Genomic DNA, 25,533 nt, shown 5'->3' with positions numbered 1-25,533 from the left:
TTTCATTGCCTGCTGGTTTCTCATACAGCATATAATGCATTTTCACCAAGAATTTGGTCTAGCAACACATTTTGAATTTGTAGATCACGTCCTGTACGTAAGATAACAGAAACTTTATTATGCCCGATAAAACACTTTGTCATGGATTTGCTGTGGATATTTAAGGAGGGCTCATGAACATTCATAGCCTACAAACAAAACAATAAAGAAAGTCAGTTAAATAACAATTAATTACATCAAAGACACGCAAACATACATTGTAACATATGGTGGACTTAGGTAATTAGAAATTATGTTGTACAAGCTGTAATGTAGCTTGAGGTATTCAAAAAGGCTTCATACATGTTTGCAACAAAATCTAATTTTTATGAAATAAAATGGCTGTACATATATTGTGATTTCCAAGAAGGCCTGAAAAATTATAAGTTTCGATGTGTAATACTTTATAACAATACACAAGCCTATTTCGCCGGCTCACAAAACGCTGGCTTGAGAGACCATCGTTGCAGAACGTTGATGGCGTTATAACTGAAGTCCAGAATTCAACGTCAAGTGAAGTTCAAAATAAGTGCTCTTACCTACAGCTGGGTACAATAAAAGAATCAACGCATATGAAATAAATACACATGCTCTTGGAGGAAGGCATTTAGTCCCAGACCCGCTAGATGGTTGAAGCTGCATTTTAGGGAGCCGTCAGTGTCTGCTATTATTTCGAACTGTGACAGGCAGTGCTCATCCCTTCCTGGAGCAGACATGTGTTTCCAATTTCAGACTGAGTTTAATGATTTGATTCATTCAGAGAGCAAATAGAGGTCTTTTACGTGTTACACGCTGTGAAATATTTAAGCTACTTATATCTAATGCATGAGCTTTGACATTAATGATATTATTAAGATATGAATAATTTGATCAATGTCAAATTTTCAGCACAACCCCTACATGTCCTGTGTTTACATCCATCAAATTGCATAAAAGTAACAGACAAGGACGATAGTTTTACATATATTCATTCATTTTTGGACTTATATGGTACAAATTGTTTAACCATCTGATTTGTACATACTGTAACTATCACTACCCAACTCATTTTCTAACCAAAACAAAACTCATTTGCATCTACATTAAAGTTCAAATTTGAGGACAGGATTGAATGTTTGTCTCTTTATGCAGTAAATGTCAATGAAAACGTCTTTGTTAAAACTGCAAGTACAAAATTATTTGTTTTTATGACATAACGGTCTCAAAGAACACATTGTAGATAAGAATGTTTTTGTCCAAGGGTGGAATAGCAGGCCTAGAGGTGGTTTCCCTGTGAGGTCTGTGCTGAGTTGTTGTGGCGCATCCCCATGATCAACTGAGCTCAGTACCTTATTTACTAATTTCTCTATTTTCTCCTTTAATCAGCTGACCTGTAATCTCCTCAAATGTACAGTGATGACTTGTAGGATCAGTCTTATGCTCAAAGTTAGAGCATTTGTTTTGATACTGAGGTTTGAGTTCTGTAACTCTCCTTGCTGTTTACATGTACGTAACCAGCCTAGCCTATTTTGCTATCTGCTAACACTGACAAATGCTTACAGGACTGATGGTTGTCTTCTACTTGACCCAGTTGTTGCCCAGGTTATTATTATTTTAAATCACTGCAAAACAACAGATTCTGAAGAACAGTTGGACCTGCCACTGATTTGTGGGAGTTAAGCTTGTTTATTACTCTAAAGGTGTAATTTCTTAGGTGATGTTTCTCATGAAAGATTGATATGTGTAGAGTGTGAGTGCTGTCACTAGCCTGTACTGATTTGCTGAATTTCCTTGGTTCCTACTTAAAGTGGATGTGTTTAGTAAGCTATCACACGTCTAGGGGGGAATCTCTTTAAACACTGGTAAATACTACTGGAATCAATTCAGAATCAAATCAGTTTATTATAATTTTTATTTGTACTAGTATGTCTCTATTTAAAAAGGCAACCACGCAACTTGAATTCGAAAGGCAAACAAGAACACAATTTCGCATACAACAAAATAACCACCTCATTAGCAGCAGAGAGGCCGATTATTATTCATCAACCGCTCTTGTCAAATTGGTTTTGACCAAATGCGTTGGCTTCAATCCCCCTCCGCGAAGGCCTGCCAGGTACACCTGCGGTTTTGGAACGTTGCTCTGGCCTTCCGTTTTGCTTTGGCAGGAAACGTCTTTGGAAGGGTACGTCTGGGTGACGTTGTCCCTTCTCATGTGGCTGAGATCTGTCTGCACGGAGTGGGTCAGTTTTCTCCGCAGATTGGCCTAGGAATTAGACGCGCTGGTTACTCGCGGACTACTAAAACAGCGCACCAACAAAATGTGACCATGTCCATCAAAATAAAATGCAGGTTTAAACAAATACATTTATCAGTAATACATTTAGCTTTATATTTGCCACAATAGCATTATATATAACAATTAGCTTTCCAAACGAGTTAAAAAAGTTAATACAGACCAGTTTGATTGCTTTTCTTCTGAGTTCCCATTCATTCCATTCGTAGGACCTCACAATGTTGGCCTCCACCAAGTGTGTGTCTGTTTGTGTGCAGCTATCGCACTTTACAACGGGCTTCACCATCAGCCTCTCTCCTGACTGCACATGTAAGGACAGCAATGCCCTCAGAAAAACACTTCTGTCACATAACAGAATCTACATAGAGAATGTGAAAGACCCCAGGCCCAGCACTATGTGTAGAAACCACTGACTTCAGTTCAGTACAGTACAGTGCAGTACAGAGGGCCATGCATCAGTATGTGGGTCCAATACAATTCACTCCATTAAGAGGCTCACACATATATGTACATATTCTATTCTTAATAATAAAATAATGACAAGAATGAGCAAAATATCATCAACATCAGCATGTCAATTCTAATAACATGTCAAAGATGACAGTGGTTGTAGGCCTTGGTACAAATTTTATTGCTATGCGGGGAATAACTGAATAAACATAAGGTGTGTGGCTTGCTCACCTCTGAATATGGGGTGACAGAGGCAAACTGCTGATGGAGTTCCAGCAGGTGAATAAGCTCTGGAGCCTTCTTGGCAATCTCAGCGACCCGTGCGATGTACTCATCTGGCTTAGAGGCAAAGCCGCAAGCTGCCTCTTTGGAACTGAAAATGTAGTATTTCTCTCTGTGCTTCAGGATCCCTATATGGGGGTTACCTAGATAAGGTAAATGTTGAGACTGCTATTACCACTTTCTATAATTTAGATTACAATTCAGGACCTGCTGATACTGGCCTAGAAATGTTTTATCCTCTAAGGAGACATACAGGCTGGTATTCAATCAACATTCATCCTTAACTTTGACTAACAAAAGCAAGAATTGTTCCTTTTAAAACAATATTCTAATTCAGCCATCACAAAATGAACTCGATTTTGTGAAGAAAAAGTATCATTCATGTATTTGCTTGTAAGTTGACTGAATGTAGGCCACAAAGACAATAAAATACCCTTATATATTAAAACGTGTGTAGACACAACAGATGAATTTGCCAGGCAATACTTACTGTGTAGATATCCAATACAGTCTGTGTCATTACTCTAAAATTTAGGCTGACTTTATTCCCAGATGATGACACCAATAAAAGTATCAAATAAACAAGCAGACATTCACCCAGTTGCAGAGTGTCACAATTTCTTAAGTCCTTCAGTGCATTTGCATACCTGGCAAAAGAAAACCATCCTTCTCCACGAGCATAAAACCGCAGATTCCGTTGAACTGAAGAGATAGTTTGTCAAAGTTAGCTGTGGTTTTAGGGAAGAGCCATTCTGCTTTCTCAAACTGCGTGGGGTCAATAGGGCTTCCTGCAGAAAAGTCCAAACATGGCCAGACCCAGCTTGTTAGTGAGTTTTTACATTCATAAAGATGGCCATGGCTATTTTTCCACTGTCTCTTGAGAGTAAACACCCAGATTAAACAAAGCCAATCCTGCAAAGATACTATATGTAGAATCTCAAACCCTCATGAGACAACCCTGGCCAATCAGAATATCAAAGGTTGCAATTTGTGATACTGTGTATATTTGGCAAGTGAGGAATTATTCGGTAGGGCAAAGTGGGATTTGCCATCCCATCCACCATCCACATCTGAATTGAGACTGGCAGTAACCAGTACCATACCAGTAACTAATGGAGTGATTTCAGCAGTCATTGTATCAGACTATGCATAATAATAATAATAATAATAATACTCTTTATTTATATAGCATCATATTGTACAAAAAGCAGCCATAACTGCTTGACACAAACAGAAATGGAAAGAACAAAAGAAAACATTTTAATGAAAATAGTTATTAGAATGATAAAATTCTAATAACTTTGGGAGGATGCATATAACGGTGTTTCTTTTATAAGGGCTGACAGTACCTACCGGAGGATTCATTCATTCTCTGCTCATCGCTCTTCACCACCAGGTCCTCCAGCAGAACTTCAAGTTGCTCCTTAGGAAGGAGCCGCGCCTGGGTGGCCAGGAAGGGCCGCAGATTGGCTACCATGTTGCCAAGGACGCCCAGCAGGACTACCTCATCCTGAAGCCCCGCCCACGTCTTCGCCAGAGCTGTGAAATGGGGCTGAGGAGCATGAACAGGTATGGGCTGTGAATCCCACTCTAATACTTTAATAATTAGATTGTGCTACTCAGCAAACATGTCCACTGTTCCACATTTTGAAGTACGCAGTACAAAATGGAAGACGCTTACAAAAACTTGGGCAGTAGGGATTGCGGTCTTGAACTCGACAGTTGCCCTCAGCTCCTTCATTTGTGTACGTAGGTTCGCCTGCAGCGCTTCCACTTGCATTTCACATAAGCCCGCGTCTGCCTGATGGGGGATGTTACATCAGCAAATGTGAGAGACATAACGCGGGAGGAAACATGGAACACATTCTAGATTGCATTCAAGATCCTGCAGTTATTGCAGCACATAAAATAAAAAAATTTAACAAAACTGGACCTCTGTATTAATCCATAGATTCTACCTTCAAGCATTCAGGATCCCAGTGATGTTATTATGGTGAAAAGCAGACGTAGCGTTCAGGTGAAAACCTGGCTAAAAAGTTTTCTAGCGGACTAGGAAGTAGCCAGGTAAAACCTGAGCTATACTGGGGTTAGCTTAGTCAGTTTATGCCAAAATGTCTCAACCAAGATTTATACCCCTCTAGACGTCTAGATTCTGGCTTTTGCTCGCTGGGATTCAGCCTTCTATGCCATGCAGCTCACCAAGATGATGTTCAGGAAAGCTTCGTGCTGCCTCACGTTGTACAGTGCCTGATTCAGCAGGGGCTTGGGGATGAAGAAGTTGCTGGGCCCGTCCACAGGGTCATGCAGCCACTCCAGCAAGGTTGTCTGCTGGGAGGCTAAGAACGCCGAGGCCTTGAGCTCTGATAGAATGTGACTCCTGGTGGTGGAAATGGCCTCTTTCAAGACTGAAGGCACTGTGCATGGATTTAAAAACAAAAGTTTTTTTATTTTTGCGCTTTTAAGGTTTTGGTTTGAAAATCAAATAAGGTAAGGTTTTCACTGTTATGCTAATAGCAACCAAATACATGATCATGTGACCACGGTCCAGTGTTAGGGTCTCTGCTGAGACATGTGGGAACTTACGATCGTCAATTCCCTCCCCTCCCTTGCCGCTGTCCCTATTGAAGAGACGGATGCCCAAGACGATCATGCTGAGCTCGTTCAGCTGCTGCTCCTTGTCCTTCCTAAGGAGGGACATGAAGGTGCCCATCTCTGACTGGGGGAACACACTCTGCAAGGCAGCTTCCGAAGATGCAAAGACCAGTTAGAGAAGCAGGAAGTCATTGAAGGTCATTGAGTAAAGCAATTTAAAAACTACAGATCCAAATTCAAAATGACCATTGAGCCAAAGCTCACACAACAATTAAGCAAACTTGGCCCTGTTCTCAGGCTCCGGAAAATGTGAGAGCGTTAGGGTTTATAGGTAGCCTACCGGTTGCCTCCCGCACTGTATTTATGTCAGTAGGGGATCCTACGCCTGAGCGAAGCAGCATGTAGCTAACGATCTTGCGGTAAAGGATGTCAAGCTCTTCGCGGTCCTTGACCCTGCTCTCGGTAATTTCACGACTCACTGCAGCCAGCCTGGACCGAAGCACGCGCTGGTGCTCCTCCAGGAGCTCACCTGGACCACCAGACACACACACACACACCAGGTGACTTATTTGCAGTGGATTAGGCCCATGAAAATAGTGTAAACGATCTCAAGAATTTGACTAGACATTGTTCCTGTTGTAAAAAGGATTGTAATAAGTTTTTTAAATGATAAAAATGTTTCATCAAAAGAGAAATATTACATATAAATGTATGTTCAAAACTTAGAAAATCTTTGCAAGAAATTTTCATATTCAATCATTTTCCACTCACGTCGTGATGTGTAATTCATATCAAAATAGACCTGCATTTTGATTGTGTCAAGGGCAGGACTTTCTTGATCCAGGAGGCGGTCAACACATAACTACAATGAAAGCACTGTCATCAGAATTAGGCTCTATCCCACATACACACAAAAATGTGTAGTATTTTAGATTACTACTTACAGACCACACACCTGGAATACAACATTCCATTTTTGAGATTGTTTGTTACACTGTCCAGTCGCCAAAAGCTGGCAGAAAATTAGGACCTCTTCCATGTTATTGTGCTATAGGTTTAATTGTGGCCAATAGGTGGCGCAGATCGCCTGTTACAAACATGCTTGTAGCGAGGATTTCATCGTTGCAGAGGTCAGGTTGCTAATCTTATCGATTAAAATAAGAGGCCGGAAGTGAAACCCGCAAAAGTATGAACCAATTTAATACTATAACAATACTCACAATATAACTATGCAATTTAATACTCAACAATAATACTTTACCTCAATTAGGTTTCGCACATCGTTGTTTGTAAGAGTCCGATCTACGTTGAATTGATTTCTTGGGTCTAAAACAACAGCTTTTACCTAAGAACAAGGAACGGACGTCATTAATTGAACTCTAAATTAGATTATAGCGGTAGCTACAGGCCTATAAATAGCGCTAGCGCACAAAACTAGTTTTTCACAACGGTATTTTCAATATGAAAGAGCAGACATTTAGTATGATGTGATTTAGTTTTATCTAATTTAATGTCGAAATATATACATTTACTACTCACCATAAACGCCACTAAAGTCTCTGAGACGCTCTGTCCTTTCCCCGCACATTCCTGAGCAACTTCACGAATTATATTTTTGATGACGCTTTCAGCTTGAGCACGAGACATTCTGAACTTTAATGGGCAATTTGCAGAACTAGCTAATAATCCCAACGAGCAGTCATTACACTAGTTTCTATGAATCGTTGTCTCTCTAAAACCTCTCTCTAAACGCTGAGCACCTAAAGAATTAACTTTCAATGATTTTGGACAGCTGTAAATCGCAAGTCGTGAATTAGCTACAGGTAAGCTTGCTGGCTAATAAGCTTAAATGTATACAAAGTTGCTCGTACTGTTACAGTTCGCTATATTTCACTGAATTAAGTTCTCACGGTTGCGTGAGATTAATCCCACGGCATCACCTTTCCAAAAAAGCTAACCGGAGTGGCGTTTATTGCCGGGTTTCCACGGCAACTAGAACACCTTCGGGTTTCACGATTCAAGACCCACGTGAGGTAGCGGAAATAGCCGATCTTTTCTCGAATACGTCCAGCAGGCGAGCAATCAAGTCCTGCAAATCTACAGTGGTTGAAGAACTATTTGTGTGGCATACAATTTGATTACCATAACTGTTGGACCTCAATGGTTATGGCTCATCTAAGTATTGCAATATAAATTTGTGCCATTTAATTTCAGTTTTAATTTAAGTGTAGTTATAAATACACCACATTACGTAGCGGGTTTGTATAAAACTTCCAAAGGATCTAAATCCATCCAGCATTTAAAAATGGCTACACAATCTCAGAATATCAAAACTGGGAACAGTTATACTAATCATGTACTGCCGCCACCCTACAGATGTTGGGTGGATGTAGAACTTTAGGTAGAAGTCACTGAAATGTAGTTCTTCCTCTCCAAATAGCTTACAGAGCAAGTTCCAAACTTGAACCTGTGTTTAAATTGCACATCTCCTGTGAAGAAATTCTTCATTGTGGCAGTGACAAAGCATAGACTTGATTATAAAATAATTTATTATAAAAACATAAACATGTTAGACAAGACATAACTTGGTTAACACAAACTGAGCATAAGCAAGAAGTGCTTTGGACTGAAATATTCAACTTGGGAATGTTCCAGAATGACAAAACTGATTTGCATCCACTGCAACCATGTGCCTATAGTAGGATTTTTAGGTACAAAGAACATGCGTCTTAATAGCCATATACAGAAGTCCTTGCACAGAGCTTACAATTTTTATCCAGCCAAATGACCTGCATTTCAACCTGAGATTTTGGGTCACATATCAACCCCATTTAAGTACTGTAACATGATTGTTCAAAAAAAAAAATAATAATAAACACATGCAGAAAATGGTGATTCAAAGTCAAATATTCAAAGTGTGAAAAGTGTATACCACAAAATACTCTTTTACAATACCATTAAGGGGTTGGTGCAGGGATTTGTCAGAATGCCTCATTTAACTGATTTATCAACAGGAGTCGACACCATGCATGACCTTTAAAATTGTTGTTTCTTTTCAGATGGCATATAGATGTACTCTTAATACTATATATACTGATCCCGCAACTCAAGTAACTCCACACTGAACAAATTACATTCATGGTTCAGGTGAATTCAAACCATTTCACATCGCATGCACACTCAAATACTTTGCTGGTAATATAGAGGGTACCAAGCCACACGTGAACTAGATAAATCTGATAAATCTATGGACACTATGGGGGAAATAAAACTGATAAATTGTAGTATTGAGTACATGCCCCTGAGGACCTCAGTAAAGCCAGTAATCGATAAACCCTGTGACATTTAAGCCAGGGGAAAGAGGGACAAATACAAAGACAGGAAATCCTACATCATGGATATATACAAAATATATTATTATTCAGTCTCACGCACTAAAGCACTTATTTGGAATCTGCCTCAAGATAGGACCTGAGAGGGTAAAATAGCCTTTCACATATATTCAGTTGTCACAAGGACAGAAAGACCAAATACACCTTTCTGCCACCAAGTTAGTGATCACATTTAAAGATAAATTAGCTTTCCAATTTTAGCAAGCCTTAAATATATTCAATGAATAAAACAACTGATATGATATATACACAACCCAAGACCTTCAGTTCAGACTACAATACATGAATGTGGGTTATATAATTGCTTTCATCCCTAATACAATTGTAATGTTTCCAGATGTTTTGTGGATACAATGAATAGTTGGCTTCATTTGTCAGCACAAATGGACATTTATAAATAGTATATTAATGCCAAAATGAGTGAAATACATTTCTGCAGCCCTACACATTACTAGCCTACATCTTGATTTAAATGGGGGAAAAGGGAGGAGGAGGGAAGAAAAAAAAAAAAAAAAAAGTTGCCCACCTTACCATACGCTACACATCCAATGACTTGGTACCATTTCAAAACAATAGGGATAATGTAGCCCCTTGAAACCATTTCCAAGCCCCTGTTGCTTAGAATTTTGTACTGTGTAATAATTTTTAAGAAATGTAAATACAGTAAAGAATATCAAGGTGTAAAGCCAGCTTTGAGACATGAAAAGAATACTGTGAGTTAATTAGACTTTCATATGCTGGTGAATAAGAGGCATACATCATCTGAACCAGTTAATTAAAATGCAATACAACTGGTTTTAAACAATTAAAATCTTTTTTAAAAGCTCAGACAAACTTGGCACCATTACAAAGCTGTATTGCACTTGAGAACTCGCAGCAGTACGGCAGGCTCTACCCTGCTTAGAAGCACTTCCTGAAGATAATCTGAGGGCCAAACTCCTCGTACTCCTCTTCACTGATCCATGCCACGCCAAAGGAAGGGAGGCTGGCCAGCACAGCCCCCCCACGCCAGACAGAAAAATCACGGTCCTTGGGACTAGTCACTCGTACGGTCTCCCCAAGGTGCGCGGGCACCATTTTCTGGATCTCGCTCTGGAGACGCTGGGGCAAACCAGAGAGGAGAGTATTGCCACCTATAAGGAAAGAGGCAGGAAGGAAGATTAGGGATAAAATTCAATGTACAACTACATTGTAGACAAAGCCAACCCAATCCAACCAATGTTCCAGATTCTGAATATGAAAAAAAAAAATCCTGCCATCACCCACCATTACAAAAGACAGTTTTATTTTCCTGCCATTTACTGCCAATATACACACACAAGCAAAATGTATAAGCAACAAATCACCTGATAAAACAATGTTCCCTAAAAGACTCTTTCGAAGGTCTATGTCAGTGTGAAGAATGGATCTGAAAATGCTCTCATGCATCCCATAGCTGTCTTGTCCAATCTGTTCTGGCTTGAACAGGATCTCAGGTGCCCTGTGTGAAGATATCAAAAGTCAATAAACCGAATCTAGTCAGATGTTCAGATATCTAGGTGAATGATTTAATTAGATGTGATGAACAGCAGGCACCTTTTATTGGCTTTCCAATTAAGAATTTACATATACACTTACTAAACATAATGGAATAAAACTAATGATCTACAGAAACATTTATATCCTGCTCTAACAAGACAGAAAAATGCATTGAAATGTACAGGGCAACAATATTGAAATGAGTCTACCACCAACTTGCTTTTCACAGAGTGTATTTCTCAATCCAAGAGCTCAACCAGTGATTTTAAGAAAGGCTCACATTCCCAGGGGACAAAAGTTGAGCACTATAAGGTGTCTCCAGAGAGTGGGGTGACAGTTTGTGTTACAGCGAAGGGAGAGTTGGGACAGCTCTGCAGTTACCTGAACCTTTCCATGGTGAGACGAATGACCTGTCCATCAGGCATGGTGTAATACACCTCCCTGCTGGCAGGCCCCCCGCAGACCAGCTCGGCTTCATAGTCCGGGGCCACACAGCAGCACCTCTCCTTCATTTCCCGTACTATCTCCAGCTCTGCTGACGTTCGCATGGAAACACCTTGCTCCTGCAGCAGCTGAGAAAAGCATAGATTCGATTAGTACGTGCTCAACCTGACGGGGGAGCACATGGTCAAGGTTTTAGGCCAGAAGACAGGCTTCTGGATCAATATATGTTTTTATCTGAAAACTGGGTGGGTAAACCTGAGGAATGTTTTTGCCAGGACTGGTTACATGTAAAGCAATTGGACATTGTGAGGACTGTACCTTCCTGAGGTGGTGTGTGACATCACTGCCCGCCAGGGTAAAGCGTTGCACTGCATGAGGTAGACAGTATCCCTCAAACACCGGCACACTATGGCTTACTCCATCCCCAGAGTCAAACACAACACCTGTGATCAGAAACGAGGTGGTAAGGAATGTTTACAAATCGTTTCAATACAGATCCACATACTGTGACATGAGCTAATCGAACCAATATGGTCTCTGGGCAAAGGCCAGATGGTGAGGAGTCTACCTGTTGTTCTCCCTGCAGCATAGAGAGCCAGGACAGCCTGCATAGCCACGTAGGCGTAGGGCACGCGGAAGACCTCGAACATGAGCTCCACCATGCGCTGCCTGTTTTCCCGGGGGTTCATGGCTGCCTCCGTTAGCAGGATGGGGTGATCCTCAGGGTCCACGCGCAGCTGCTGGAAAGAGTGGTTCCAGATCTGAAATAAAACCCCAAATAAGGACCGAGGTTAATCAATAATCATTTCTGATCAGACACTCTGCACTGGTATCGAAATGACTCTACTGTTCACATTGAATCCTGATGCAAGTGCAAGGAACTGGATTGCACCATGAGATGTATGCTTTACTAAGACAATTGGCTTAAAATTCCCCACCTTTTCCATTTCATCCCAGTTGCGAACGATGCCATTCTTCATCGGATACTTCAGGGCAAGGACTCCCCTCATATGCTGTGCCTCATGTCCAATGTAAGACTCTCGTTCAAAGTTCCCATTCATGATCTCCTGCAGTTAACAAGAAGCTGATCTGAAATCTGACTTAAGCCTGTAGTTAACACTTTGCCAAAGGGCAGAGTGTTATAGCACACTGTGTAAAGCCTAAGCTTAAGGTACCAACAGTATAAAAAAACATGCCAATTATCCACCTCTTAATTTGGCCACTCGGGTGCTTATGTGCCACAGGGAAACCCAAATGCTTTTACTTGGTAGTTGGTGACCACCTGAACCAATCAAATTGCTAACAGATGGAGTTACTGAGTCAGTAATGCTTGCATGTTATTCATTATTATTGATGGATGTATTTGAGCAACACTGCTGATAATTCAGACCTGCATTACCTCATATTTGGGTACTCCAATGACTGTGGGGAATATGGTGGTTGGGAGATCCTGATCAGCAAAACCAGCCTTCACCAAACCTGATCCAGTGTCCAGAACGATAGGGGTTTTGAAGTCCATAATCTGTAAACAAAAATGTCAGTCAAAAAGTACATGCAAGAGGTGCATTCTGAAAAGCAGCTTTCTAATTCAAAACAAGGGCTTCCTGAAATCAAGAAAACACTCATACCGGGTTCATGTTGATGCTGAGGTGGCTCTCATTGAGAGGTGACCTGCAGACGGACCTTGCTGCAGCTCCACTGTTCGGAGATGGGCACCTGGGTGTATAATCTGCACTCTGTACATCAGGTCTGTTTGACGGTCCATCAGATTCCAGCATGGTGTCTTCAGGGGAGGCCCGCAGAGATGATTCCCTTTCCCTGAAGGCTGGGTCTGTACTGAAAGCATCCTCTTCAGAGGTCAGGATACCATCCAGCTGCACTTCAGGTTTCACTAAATTAACTTCTTTTGTCACCGATGAACTGTAGGAACCCTCAGTAGACTCAAGGTTAGTGCTTTCAGGGGCAATAGACAAATGGTGGCCTGCAACAGTGGCAGTGTTATTGTTATTATTACTGTACTCTTTTACATCTGGGCTCACAACTGGAGCTCGAGGTTGAGTTAACAGTTTATTTTTCCGCTCTTTGGGTTTTGGAGGTGTCCTAGGTGCATCTGTCCTTAGGAGTGGTGTTGAGTCAGGATCGTCTTGTTGGGGTTCAGAAGCAAGTGATACACTACATACAAGGTCCTCTGTGTTCGCCATTTCACCCCTCTCAGCCTTTGAGAGTTTCAACGCCCTCCTAGGTTTTGGCACCGGAGCCTCTGTCCTGTCACCACCCGGGTCAAATGCTCCATGATCGGGACATGTTGTGGATGTCAAGGAAACCTCGGGAGCATTCTGCACCCCATCAACTTGCATTTCACCTTCTGAATTCTCTACGACTGCACACTCCAATTGTACAGGCTCCCCTGGGTGACAATTTCTCGTTTTCTGATCATTTATGGGCTCTGTTAAATCATTCAGAAGGGCTTTTCTGTCCTCTTCTGAGGTATAACTTGTATCACTGGGGGCACCATGTTCAGTGTTAACTGAGGAACCACATGAAACCACTTTTTCACATGGATCATGAGAAGCGGAGGGACCGCCATTCTCACAATTACTGAGCGACGACTCTGCATTTTGGCTTGATCTGAAAATCCCATCTTGAGACAGTTCTGGTTTACCCTCATAATCCTGATTACTTGAGATTAAGACCTCATTAGTAGAGGATTGAACTGAAACAGAGTTTTGATTAGGGATCAAGTGCATTTTGTTGGGGGCTTGGCTTTTACAACCTGAAACAAGTTCATCACACAGTGCATTATCCTCAAGGTTCTTCAATTTTGAAGTTCTCTCCATGATTGAACATTTCACCACTTTACGACCTCTGCTTAGCCTGTTCAATTTACTTCCCTTCACCCTCTCTGTATCTAGACTCTTCTCCATCTTCTCCACCTCTCTTTTCTCCTTCTCAAGCTCCTTCAGAAACATCTGCCTCTCCTTACTTGTGATTTTTGTACAGGTTTGCTCAGACTGCTGTTCAGCAAGTCGCTCCTCTTCCTCACATCGTCTAAACTCACGGATCTTCAAGTTCTCTTCCATTATTTTCTCTTCTAGAACATGGAGTCCTTTCAGCTCTTCAAGTACATTGCATCTACTGCTTCCCCTGGTCAATATTCCTGACTCCAAAACTACACTGCTGTCATTTGCAGTGATAAAATCAGAGGTACTGATCTCTGGCTCAGTTGAGGTATATTCAGTGCCCTGATCAATACTAGTTGTAGGAGGGCTGTCCACAAGGCCAACAATTCCAGCTTCCAGTAAATCACTACAGGACATTGTCACCTGGAATGAAGAGGGGAAAAACAAACCAAAAAAAGCATCAGAGAGAAGTTTAGAGATGCAATCTACTGAAGACACGCATTTTGCAACAAGACAACTGCCTGCAACTGAAGCATACAATATTTGATGAAACTGTAAAAGAAAGCATTTTTGAAATATCCACTTGGTGTCTAAGTTACAGCTAAAATGTTTTAAAAGGTTGTACTGCAAGGTGTCAAGAACTTTTTGAACCAAGTGTAAAATGGTATTCAATGCCTCAATTCAATCCGCAAACAAGACAGCCATTTTGTATAAAACATGGTACAAATTTCCCCTTATGTTAAGGGGGAAATTCCCCTAATTTAATTTAGTGAAGAATGGGGGTAATCACTCGTGCAAAAAAAGTTATTCAAGCTCTGCAGTTTCCAATCTATGACGAACCCTAAAAGTGTCCTACATGGCCTACATATGGCCTACATAGACCTGGCAAACAACTCGTAATATAGCTGTTTCAATCAAAAACAATCATTACATCAATCTCATTTTCTACAAGTAACCACAACTGAAAGCTTAGTGAATGGTGAGGCCCACTTCAAAGATCTTGAAATTCTGTGCAAACTAAATTTGTAGGGGGAATCCCAATCCAATTAGTGAAATTAGATTCACACAGGCAGAACAGTGGCTCAATTGTTTCTGGATTGTCAGCTGAATGAGTGTGGTATGTCCTACCATACTGAGCTGCTCCTCACTGCCCCACGACCCCCAGTGTTTTCTGCCGTTCTCCACCTTCATCAGAACTTCTAACATTTCTTCCTGTGCAAGTGCATTCTCCTCTTCCTGTGGTATCAACAGATGTTCTCATGTTATGCATTTATATTGGACAGCTGACTGAGGTCTTAGCATGGGGTTTTTGGGGGGATGAAACAGTAAGATAGTTGTACATGAACACTCGCCTGGAGTATTCCTGCTGCACGGTCAAGGATTTCCTCAACCTCTCGAAGACCCGCCTGCTCTTTTAGGTCCCAGTCAGAAAGAGACCTTTCAGTCAACCTGCAAAAATAGATGTGTTTCAAATCACAATGCTCTACCAAATAAATATTTAATTTTCAAACACATATGCACAAAAAACTACAGTAAACACTTTTCAAAAACTGGTAACTGACCTTTTAATGTGGTTATATGGAATAGTGAAAAGAACATTTGCAGTTTCATTAGAATCCACACACAATTGCCAAGTCACAATGGAAAATAAAAACAGAAGTTTCTCAGGAGGGAATATGGGATCATGGGAAATTACCTTTCAGATGCTTCTTGTTTGTTGTTATGGAAATCATACGTGTCCCAGAGAAGAGTGGGGAGACTATCCACTGTGGTTTCCTGTTTGTCCCGGACATCGGATATGGTGCTGGACAGGACATTGCGTATGGGGCTTAGGTCCGATTCCTCAAAGCTATCCTGTGCCTGTAGAATGCCAGCCCTTTCCCCGGCCCCAATCTCCATCTTCCCAACATGTGTCAACTCCTCCCCTTCTGAATACCCCTGGGTACCAAGTTGCACATCTGTCTGTGTGGGCTGGTCCCGTGATGGGGGCCCAGATCCCCTCTCTGATGGGTCTGGACTTCTAACAGAATCTTGTGGAGACTGTGGGTTTGGTGATATGGTGACTGTGTAAGAGTTCTCCAGGTCCTCTACAGGCAAGCTGAGCCATGGGTTTTTAGGCAATGTAGCACAACGCTTCACCTTTATTTCAAAATTGAGTGAGCCCATGGTCATCTTTGGGACAATCTGGATGCTTGCTTTTGAGCTGCTCCCACCCCCCACAGCGCTGAACTCAAACTCCTCCCTGCAGTCCTCAGAGTCAGACACACTGGAGATGTTCTCCTCATGAATCTGAGGCTGCCTGACTATAGGTCTGAATGTCTCTCGGGTGCCGTGTAGCCTGGAAAATCCCTCCCAGCCTTCCCTTCCAGCTCCAGCATCCAATTGGCTGCTTCCTGCACCGTCAAACCCAGAGTCAAAGGAGCTCAGTGATGGTGGCTTTCCGGATAGTGGTGCAGGCCCCTGAACCGGACTAGGTACAGTCTCCTTGCCAGAGTCCCACTTGGTCAGGTTGCTGAGAGTCCCAGGGCTTTGCCTGCTATGTCTATCAGACATATATCCAGAGCACTGGTCATCTCTGGGAAGACCACTTGCGCTTTCTGTACATTTCTGCTTCTTGTCAGGCCCTCCTGGCCCCAGTGGATCGGGACACACCACATCCCGCTGATTTCCCTTCAGAAACTCATACTGCCACTGCAGGGCCAGTTGGAGGTCGTTAAGAGGTACAGCCCCAGGCGAGGTCAGCAACTTTCTCAGGATCATGCACCTATAGTTTGGAGGAAAAGAAGCCTCTTTACAAACTAGCTCTACTTCCACCACACAGAGCTTATTCTCAGTTCAAACACCTCTTTAATGGACCCCTCGTTTGCAAGCAAAACATACATTTCAAAGAGCTCCCTCTAAAACATCCTTCAAATTCATACATTTTTTGTATGCTGCACACTTCATTTATAGTATCTGTGCATTAATGTTTTACTCTTCTAATTCTATGGATGCATCATTTCCCTTAATCCATCTTGGCAAGATCCCACTTATAAGAGTTTTAAATTTCAATGTGATAATTTTAGTAAAATGTGGATAAGTTTAGGAGTTTTACAATGTGCTTCTCACCGGTGAGACAGCTGCTTCCCTGACTTTCGTAGCTGGCTGTCTGGGATGATATTGGCAAGGTGGGCAAGCTGGACCAGATCCTCCATTTCAGGAGAGGGACACCTCTTCAGGAATTCATAAATTGCCTGCTTCCACACAGGAATGACTATGGCCTTCACATCCTGGGTGAAGGGCTGTTTGGAGAGGCCATCACTGGTTCTACTCCACAGAAGATCTTGGAGGAAGTTTTCACACAGCACCATGTTGTACCAGCTTTTAGACTGTTGCAGAGGATATAGTCACCATTAGTTATCAAACAATAATATTTATTGTTTTATCACAAAATGTAATTGATTAAACCACAAACATCATTGTTTTAAAATTTAAATGTTTAAACACAAATTTAAAATTCAAAAGAATTTCTAGCATCAGTGCAAGTTCTAGTTGAAGACCGACTTGGCAAAAAAAAAAATATTTTCACCTCTTCATATGCAATGTTTGAGTAAGAACTATACAACTCTACATTTTCCTGAAGAATTTAACACAATCAATGGCATTTAAAATAAAAAAAAATCACATTGTGCACAAAACAATGTATTAAACGACAGTTCATATTCACAGAAAATTACGTAAACAGAACAAATCGTTTTATGTTTGCACATTACCAGCTATGACTAGGGGCCTGCTGGTTGCCAGGCAACATTGTTCACTTGCGTCAATGGAGTGCCTTGTGGCAGTTCTTCCTTGTGCGCGTGCAATAATAAAGCACTAAAGCATTTGGTTCTGCTTCACACATGCTTTCAACCCTTAACGCCATACTCTTCACTTGTGAAATTAGAAAAGCTGCACTATAAATGGGAGTTACATTCCAGCTCGTATAGACCAACCACTAAATATTTCATCTGATAGTTGATATGAAAGCCTCTAGTGTGACTGGTTCAATCAAACACTATGCATGCAGTTGCACTTCAGTTGAGTCACATGTGAAACCGCAAGTGTGTACTAGTCAGAGGATTTCTCCTCCCACTTGGTCTGTAGTACAGACACCACAAGTAAACATATACCAAACATGCAACTAAAAATAAATCAAAATAAAATCAATTTTGTTTGTATAGGGTACAGAGAACTGTCACAGACAGAATACAGAATAACAGAATAAAATGCAAAAACCAGGCTTGAACCCTCCGAAAAGCAAGCGAGGTAAACACAAAGCAATCCCATTTACCCTTGAGGTTTTATGTGGACAGTCAAGTATCAGCAAATGTGAGTGCCTTTATGCAAACTAACCAATAAATGTACAAAGAGTTGCTCTACAAAATGTGCAATTACGGTTACAACAGCTTTTCTGACTGAAAATGAACATGAAAGCCAAACTAGATTTATCCAAGCAAGCTGCAAGCAATCATTCGATATGTTATTCCGTTAACGTATCCAGAAATAGTGGAAAATTTTATTCAATGTATTGTATATATTCAGCTCCCTGTAAACAAACTATTTTCACAAAAACTTTTCATCAAACTTTTATCAAGTTCACAATTTCTGCATTTTAGCATTTCAGTTTCAATTAAATTCAGTTTTATTAAAGCACCTGAATAACAATTCAGATTACTGACCAAGGCTGAATCCACAAAAATTAAAGAAGGAAAAAGTATTAATGCAAACAGACCCACATTCAAAACAAAAGCCATCACGGTAACAGGCAAAGAAACACACAACTAGCAAAGACTACAGACACCTGGGATGGGAACTTAAATAACAATGAGCATCAGTCCAATTCCAAATGAAGCACCAGCTGGATCATATTCAAACAGAACCAGTAAAAATGCATAATTGTTCCAAACATTCAGAAACCACAATAGTGTACACACAGGACCCCAACCTTTCAGGTGGCCACCTACATTGTTGTAGTAATAGTAGAAGTCTGAGACTGCTCTGAGGGTCTGGTGCGGGAGCTCGACAGACGAGCGGAAATCTTCCTTTAGACGCTCCAAATCGTCCACCCACTCTTCCCTGACCTGGGTGTCCCCAGGCAAGACGGTCTCCTCAAAGGTGTGGATCACGTCCTCCGCACGGCGAACAAGGGCCTGCGAATAAATGTTCAGAAGGAGTATCTAAGGATGCCAGACCACCATCAAGAAATGCACAAGAATAAGAAATGGACACAAAAAAAAGAAAAAAAAAAAAAAAAAAAAAGACATTACCATTGCTGGTGTGTAAATTGTCTTTTCAAACTTCAGTTTCAGACTTTCAGCTCTCCTGGCATCTTTAGCAATCTCTATCCTGTAAGGCTGGAGTTTCTCCTTTCCTGTATTGTTGATATGTTCAGTAATCTGTTGGTGCACAAAAAGATACTCAGCCCATCTCTTTCCCACCCATTGCAATCACATAATACAACCATCTGCACAATTCTTGGACTCTTCATCCCAAACAAAAAATTAAACTATTTAAAGATCCACCCCGTTGACCTCTACTAGCGCTCTCAATTCCACAAACCTGCTGCGCTTCCTTCTTGAGCTGGAGGACCTTCAGCTGGAGGTGAGCCCTGGAGAAGGCCTGTTGCCACAGCAACTCCACTTTCTCTACAGCAACAGTTATCCTTTAAATAAAAAAAGGACAAGAGCCTTTCAACCCCCACACACACCCACTAGAGACCTCCCATACCATCTCACCAGTATGCAACAAAACAGACTCCCAATCTCCCAATCAATGAGCTTTAAGATGCATGAAACCTACAGCACAAAGGAAACCGCCCAGTCACCAGTTTACAATTAACCAGGACTCCCCTGACATCAATCGCCCTAGATCACATACATCAGCTTAACAGCACCTTTTTAACATGGTCCATCTCCATTTTATCCCAGTTTATCAAAATGGCAGCATTTGACAGCAACTGATAAAAGCTGAGCTGCAAAATTACAAAGATTCAATTTCCAATACGTTGGAATGTCCGTGGACATGCCACAGTCAAGGCTACAGCGGCCCCGTGCCTTACCGGCTGTAGTTCTGCAGCATGTCATAGGCTGTGTGCGCGAAGAGGGCTGTGCCAGCCATAGCCTGGTAGCAGGGCTCATTCTCTGGGTAGCGCAGCTTCTCAACCACATGTTCACAATGCCTCAGGAGGTCATCCAGGCCCAGCTCCCTAGAAGGACAACAGGAGGAGCATCACCCATTTTACCAATAACCAATCACCAAAGTGCTCTTTGCCAATATCCTCAGTCGGCCTATCAAAGCAGCTTTCAATGTTTCAGACCCCTATGCTAAAAGCAGCACTCAAGATTTCTCTCCCTTTAGGTGATCATACTAAATCAACTCGGCAAACCAGTTCAGGTTCATTAATCAGTGTAAAGCACCAGGAGTCATCGAACACTTTATGGAAAATTAAAACCACCATCTCGCCAGCAAATTTTATATTGGAAAATGTAGCCAGGGGCACACCAATCATTTGAGCCAAGGGAAAGATGCTTAGCAGGTTCTGCAACATGAGTAGCACGTAATCTGATCCTTTAAGAACAATGTAGGACAGAAAGTGAAATCTCTTACTGTATGGCTTCATTAGTGGGTCTGGCTATCAATGCATCTTTTCTCAGCTTTTGGAATGGGTCTGATATTCAGCAGCCAATAGAAAACCTCACCTTCTCAGCTGCAGGAACCTGGCCTCATTTACAGAACAGAACTCTTTCAGCTCCTCAAAGTCGCTAGGGACAGGCTGCTTGGATAACGTCTGCAGGGTGGCAATACAGGAGGGCAGCCTGTGCACAACGGAAAGGAAGTCCTGGACAAAGGCATCAATCTCCTGGAGATGAACAGAAAGGTCCAATGGGGGGGGGAGGGGGGGAATCACGTGACATACATCAGCAGAAATTCAAACCACCACAAGTGTCACACCAAATGCAGCTCAACAAAATCACTGATGCAAATAGTTGCTATAGGATATTATATTGGTAACATACAAGGACAGCACAAACCCAGAGCAAGATCTGATTAAGTACTCACAAAATGTCTATCTAGAGGACAACGTCTACAGCGGATCCATCACAAACAGAAAGCACTGTGCCCCCCAAAATCCAAATGACATGTCTGGAAAGACTTCACTCATTTGCAGCAGCTAACGAACACCGCCAATGCGGAGGATGCGTTTAAAAGTGCCCTGCTGAACATCACTGAATATGATCAAATGGGACGGCCTTTCAGTTGCTAATGAGGTCAGGTGGCTCCGCTTCACAATTGCGCAAGCTTCACCAAGGTAACAGACAATGGCTTGGAACCGCGCTGCTGAAACTCATGAATGGATTTCCTGATTGAGGCACATCCTGCGACAACACACACACACACACACATACAAACACACAAACACCTATAGCTTCTTCTAGTAAGTTTTTTTTTGTTGTTTTTTTTTTTTGACAGAAGAGAATGTATGCAAGAGGTGGGGGAGGGGACAGATCATCTGCCTGAGAAGAGAGATGGTGGAAAAACGCATGCTAAACTGATTACCGATCATGAGACCCCCGATAATCTACGCACTAGCGCACACTGTAGCAAAACAGACAGCCATGATAAAGCAGATCAGCCAGGCTAAAACCAGACACATGCAATACCTTCACTTGAAATGATGTCCATCAAAACAGTTTAATGTGCAAAACTGTAATGCGTTCAGGGTTCACAATATCATGACTGGTCTGTCAGAGTATTTATTGTGCTTTTAAGACCCCTGCACCCAGGGTGTAAATCATAACATGACCAATAGAGGGAAAGATACACCCAAGTATAATTAAACTATAAACTGCATTTAAAATAGACAAAACAAAGGGACAGAATACCTTGATGAACATCACCCAGCTGTGGTGACAGTAAATTAGGTAGCCTCCCAAAGCAGCAGTCAACTGGCTTCGGTCAATGTAGTTGGACAGCTCAAAAATTTCTTTCAGGAAAATACGCTACAGGGTAGAAGCAAGCATTAGATCCTTCACGTTACCAAGTTTGCATGTTTATAAACTTCACTTCGTTCCACTTTCACCATCTCAATGCACTTGAATGAAACAGCAGTCAGCTCCTACCTTAAAGGATGTAGAAACGTAATGCTTTGAGTGGCTTGGCACCAGTAATTTAAGTAACAACTTCAGGACATCTCTCTTTTTAGGCTGGACCACATACAAAGTGTGAACGGTCCTCTTATGCACCTGGAAAGGGTGAATACAAGAATAATAACATTAAATCCTGTCCATCATTAGACATTCATGTATTCACAGAAACCAAGCACTACACCATAGCACAAATTGCCAAAACAGTAACAGAGGGCAGCATTTGTCCAGTAATGATTAACACCTGCTCACAGCATGAGGTCAGACCTAGGACTGAACCCATTTCAACCACCTTTAACATTAACTTCAGATAAAGGAATGAAAGGGCATCCCATCGAATCCCAATGTTTGCAGTCAGAAGTTTGGTCCCCAAACAGGAAGACCCACTGTTCCAGGTTTTTACTGAACAGTGTCATTTTGATGTGATTGTTAACCATTTCCAATTGTGTAAAATCAAGGTAATTAAAAATAGAGTTAAAATTATCTGATGAAGTAAGAGAATGATCAGATTAAGGAAGAGCAGATTATATAACCCACACTGGCACATTGTGTCCACTGCATAGGTCTTTATAATGCTTATGGATTTTTCTGCTACATTTGTTCCAACAGCCTTTCAAGTTTGTTAGCTAGATTTATTAATGCCAAGGGTCATCCAAAGCAAATTTCAGTGAAACCTGGTTTCTACAGTCATGCGTATTATGGGTACATTGTCATATTTTAGTACTGTTGAAAATTCTGTGGTAATCACTCATAGTTCAGATTCTCATGCAACTGTGCCATGAAAAGAAAGAATTACACTTAAGAGAAAACATGATTCAAGTTTCAATCCAGGTGACTTGAGGGGAGCCAATATTTACTTAATATCTCATCACCTCAGGCAATGTCTAGTCATTATTAAATACACAAGGTACATTAATTAGTGACAATTCATCTGGTTTACTTGATAATGTAATGCATACCTGCATACATACAGCACAGAGTACCTGGGACAGTATGTCATTTGATTCAATTCAAAATTGTGGAATAGTTAACCTTGTCAATTTGTGACTGAATTTGTGACTGTGATTCAAGAGGCAAAAGCTCCAATAGAAGGATTACCTCAAGCAGGAGGAGGGTTTCTGCAATGAATCTTGTGGTAGTTAGGGTGGCTTGCCGCAAATCAACTACCACCGAAACCATGGACTCCTTCTCCTGGTGTTTGCTACGCAAGATACATATTAGTCAGCAAGCAAGGTTTTAACAGGCTTGTACCTTCCCCTCCAACCAGTTATGCAACAAGTTTGATTAAAAAGTCATATACATCTCAAACAGGCATAGATAATATTCAAGAGCACAACCATGCCAGCATACAATTCTTCCTTCTCAATAAGACAGACATAACATTGATGTATACACGTTTGACTGGTTCTAGTCACAAGGAAGCTCATAAGGATACGCACTTCTGCAACCTCAAAAAATAACTGATGAATTCAACAACTTCCTCCTGGGTCAGAGATGAGAGTTTGTTGTGTTCCTCGACAGGGAACACCACCAGCGGACATCCTTGAAGGTCAAATGCACCTAAAGACATACCGATAAATGTGGTGTTTATTTTTCCATTTAGCCAGCAAAAACTTCAGGCCAATAGCTCAGGAAATGCAAATTTAATATAAAAATAATTTAACATTTAGGGGGCACAAAATGGGTTTCAAAATAAGGTTCTGAATTTAGATTCGTCATTGCACCAGTCAAAGCACAATTTCTGCCCAGAATGTATAAAAACAAACAGTCTTTTTTCTTTTACCGGGGAATGTGACTGCTCCCGAGTTCAACACATGATCTGGAGGCAGTGGCAGGGAGGGGGAAGACTTCTGGAATTCTGCGGCGATAATTATACGAAAAACTTGGTGCCGTGGAAAATCGGTTTAGAAAGCAAACTGTTCCAGTATCAGTCCTACAATGACTTGCAGGGGATCACCATCCATCCACGTTATACAAATGAATGTAAAGAATGTTTCTATCTGAACGATCACACCAAATTATGCATGTCCTTATACATGTCCATCGGCCAGAGAAATAATTAATGTACAAAGATGTCTCTGAAAACGAAGTTCAAAAAACATTAGAATACTGGACAGCTGAACGCCACAATGGAGGACGCGTACAATCTCCCTCCACCTGTGCGATTTAGCACGGACACGAATAGCCTACAATTTCAGTCATAGACGAGCCATACTTTCCCGTTGCTAATAAACAATGCAAGGTACTGAAGCTACATAGATACTATGGATTTGAAAAAGCACACAGTTAATTCAAGTCAAATAAAAAGCTCATAGCTCCGGTGCACTTTTGTAAGTTGTTACCTGTTGCGTTGCTGCTCATTTTGAGTGAGTTCTCAGACCAGTGCTGGACAAACGTAAAACAGCTTTCATAGTTACAACCCGGCGTCGGAATGCAAAAGGAAAATGAAATACTTGGAAACTATCCCGCCATGTTCTCCAACGAACAGCCCCTGAAAGAAAGGCTCTTGCTCGCGTGTCGGAGGAACGGACTTGGGATGCTTAGACCTCGAGTTTCCGCCATGTTACAGCCATTCCAACGCGGATCACACAGCTGAGCAATCACTTTGACTGGATGGAGAGACCTCATTTATAACTTCACAAACAAGGGTGGGCGGGGGGCTCCTCTGAGACAGCCGTAACAGGCTCCAGTGAAAGCGAAAACGAGACGATTCTGTTATTATCGCTAATTCTTGTTTTTGACTCATGCCTTGAGAGAACGATGTCTCACACACAACACTACACTTTTCATCGTTTCCAATAAAACTAGAAGTTAGTGAATTGATGAATTAGGGATGTGCAAAACTTATTTCAAATAAGAAAAATAAGATAAAATTCTTGTAAGTTCATTTGAGTCAATTCATTACAGTATATTGCTTGATTTGCTCTATTGCAGACTACCAGTCAAATAAAATAAAACTCATATGCTATGGGCCTATATTGAGGTGTAGGCCTGCATCCCAAATGGTTAGTTTCAGTTTTTATATCTTCATAAAAGTATTAATGTATATTTTCACTAATGGAATTTTTGATTAACTATGACTTGGCTAATGAAGTTGGTGAACTTTTATACTTCACACTATGCCAAAATTAAAATAAATAAATGATTTGACCATGCGACATACATATGTTCAAAAACACCTTTGGCTGATTCTAGGTACGTTAAAGAGCACCATGTCATATTAACATTTGTAAACAGAAACGAGACTGAACATCCAGAAGAATAATGCTGCAGGTATGATGACTGAGAGTATGATTATGTCTAGCCTTTATACTGTGGCCAATTATACATGCAATATGTTGCTGATGTTCAAACCTCACAACACGCCCACAAAACATTTGTGAGCAAGATGTGTTGTTGCTGCACCCTTGGAGACACATTGCCAGGCTGGTCATTCTTGGGAAGGTTCACCAGTGTTCCAAGTGTTCTCCATTTGAAGA

At 41.4% G+C, this 25,533-nt stretch overlaps 2 protein-coding genes across 4 annotated transcripts; both read right to left on the bottom strand.

The window, feature by feature from the left end:
• Positions 1-1,900: 1,900 nt before the first annotated feature.
• cfap206 (cilia and flagella associated protein 206) lies at positions 1,901-7,651 on the bottom strand. 2 transcript variants are annotated; one of them, XM_064339926.1, is made up of 12 exons: positions 7,175-7,651; positions 6,897-6,980; positions 6,407-6,497; positions 5,976-6,164; positions 5,627-5,785; positions 5,243-5,457; positions 4,725-4,844; positions 4,397-4,595; positions 3,691-3,831; positions 2,993-3,186; positions 2,475-2,618; positions 1,901-2,281 (listed from the first exon to the last, which is right to left on the bottom strand). In XM_064339926.1, the coding sequence occupies exons 1-12, from the start codon at positions 7,280-7,282 to the stop codon at positions 2,054-2,056; spliced, it is 1,872 nt and encodes a 623-aa protein (XP_064195996.1). In that variant the 5' UTR covers positions 7,283-7,651; the 3' UTR covers positions 1,901-2,053. The 2 variants fall into 2 exon arrangements, with proteins under 2 accessions (XP_064195996.1, XP_064195997.1); XM_064339927.1 differs by having other exon boundaries at positions 2,475-2,612.
• Positions 7,652-8,166: 515 nt separating this feature from the next.
• Positions 8,167-24,669, bottom strand: LOC135257312 (uncharacterized). Of its 2 annotated transcripts, XM_064339923.1 has the most exons (23): positions 24,397-24,669; positions 23,838-23,912; positions 23,494-23,614; positions 23,153-23,255; positions 22,031-22,153; positions 21,794-21,910; positions 20,609-20,769; positions 19,969-20,115; positions 19,470-19,572; positions 19,178-19,306; positions 18,875-19,060; positions 16,998-17,257; positions 15,586-16,653; positions 15,238-15,338; positions 15,018-15,121; positions 12,618-14,312; positions 12,389-12,511; positions 11,928-12,056; positions 11,558-11,750; positions 11,308-11,432; positions 10,927-11,117; positions 10,374-10,507; positions 8,167-10,160 (listed from the first exon to the last, which is right to left on the bottom strand). In XM_064339923.1, exons 1-23 carry the CDS (start codon positions 24,413-24,415, stop codon positions 9,928-9,930), a joined length of 5,640 nt encoding a protein of 1,879 aa, XP_064195993.1. In that variant the 5' UTR covers positions 24,416-24,669; the 3' UTR covers positions 8,167-9,927. The 2 variants fall into 2 exon arrangements, with proteins under 2 accessions (XP_064195993.1, XP_064195994.1); XM_064339924.1 differs by lacking the exon at positions 15,018-15,121 and having other exon boundaries at positions 15,242-15,338.
• Between the last annotated feature and the right edge of the window lie 864 nt (positions 24,670-25,533).

The sequence above is a fragment of the Anguilla rostrata genome, chromosome 6 (genome assembly GCF_018555375.3).
Source record: "Anguilla rostrata isolate EN2019 chromosome 6, ASM1855537v3, whole genome shotgun sequence".
Classification (NCBI taxonomy): domain Eukaryota; kingdom Metazoa; phylum Chordata; class Actinopteri; order Anguilliformes; family Anguillidae; genus Anguilla; species Anguilla rostrata.
This window is presented reverse-complemented; position numbering and strand designations above follow the sequence as displayed.

Bases quoted from the DNA above. Each gene is read 5' to 3' on its own strand.
- cfap206 (XM_064339926.1), bottom strand. From the start codon at position 7,282: ATGTCTCGTGCTCAAGCTGAAAGCGTCATCAAAAATATAATTCGTGAA. The intron at 4,845-5,242 runs GTGAGCTGCATG...ATCCCCCATCAG, and splicing joins CTTTCCTGAACATCATCTTG to GCAGACGCGGGCTTATGTGA. The intron at 4,596-4,724 runs GTAAGCGTCTTC...CATGCTCCTCAG, and splicing joins TCCCTACTGCCCAAGTTTTT to CCCCATTTCACAGCTCTGGC.
- LOC135257312 (XM_064339923.1), bottom strand. The intron at 11,751-11,927 runs GTGGGGAATTTT...GTTTTATTTCAG, and splicing joins ACTGGGATGAAATGGAAAAG to ATCTGGAACCACTCTTTCCA. The intron at 11,118-11,307 runs GTACAGTCCTCA...TGCTTTTCTCAG, and splicing joins TCACACACCACCTCAGGAAG to CTGCTGCAGGAGCAAGGTGT.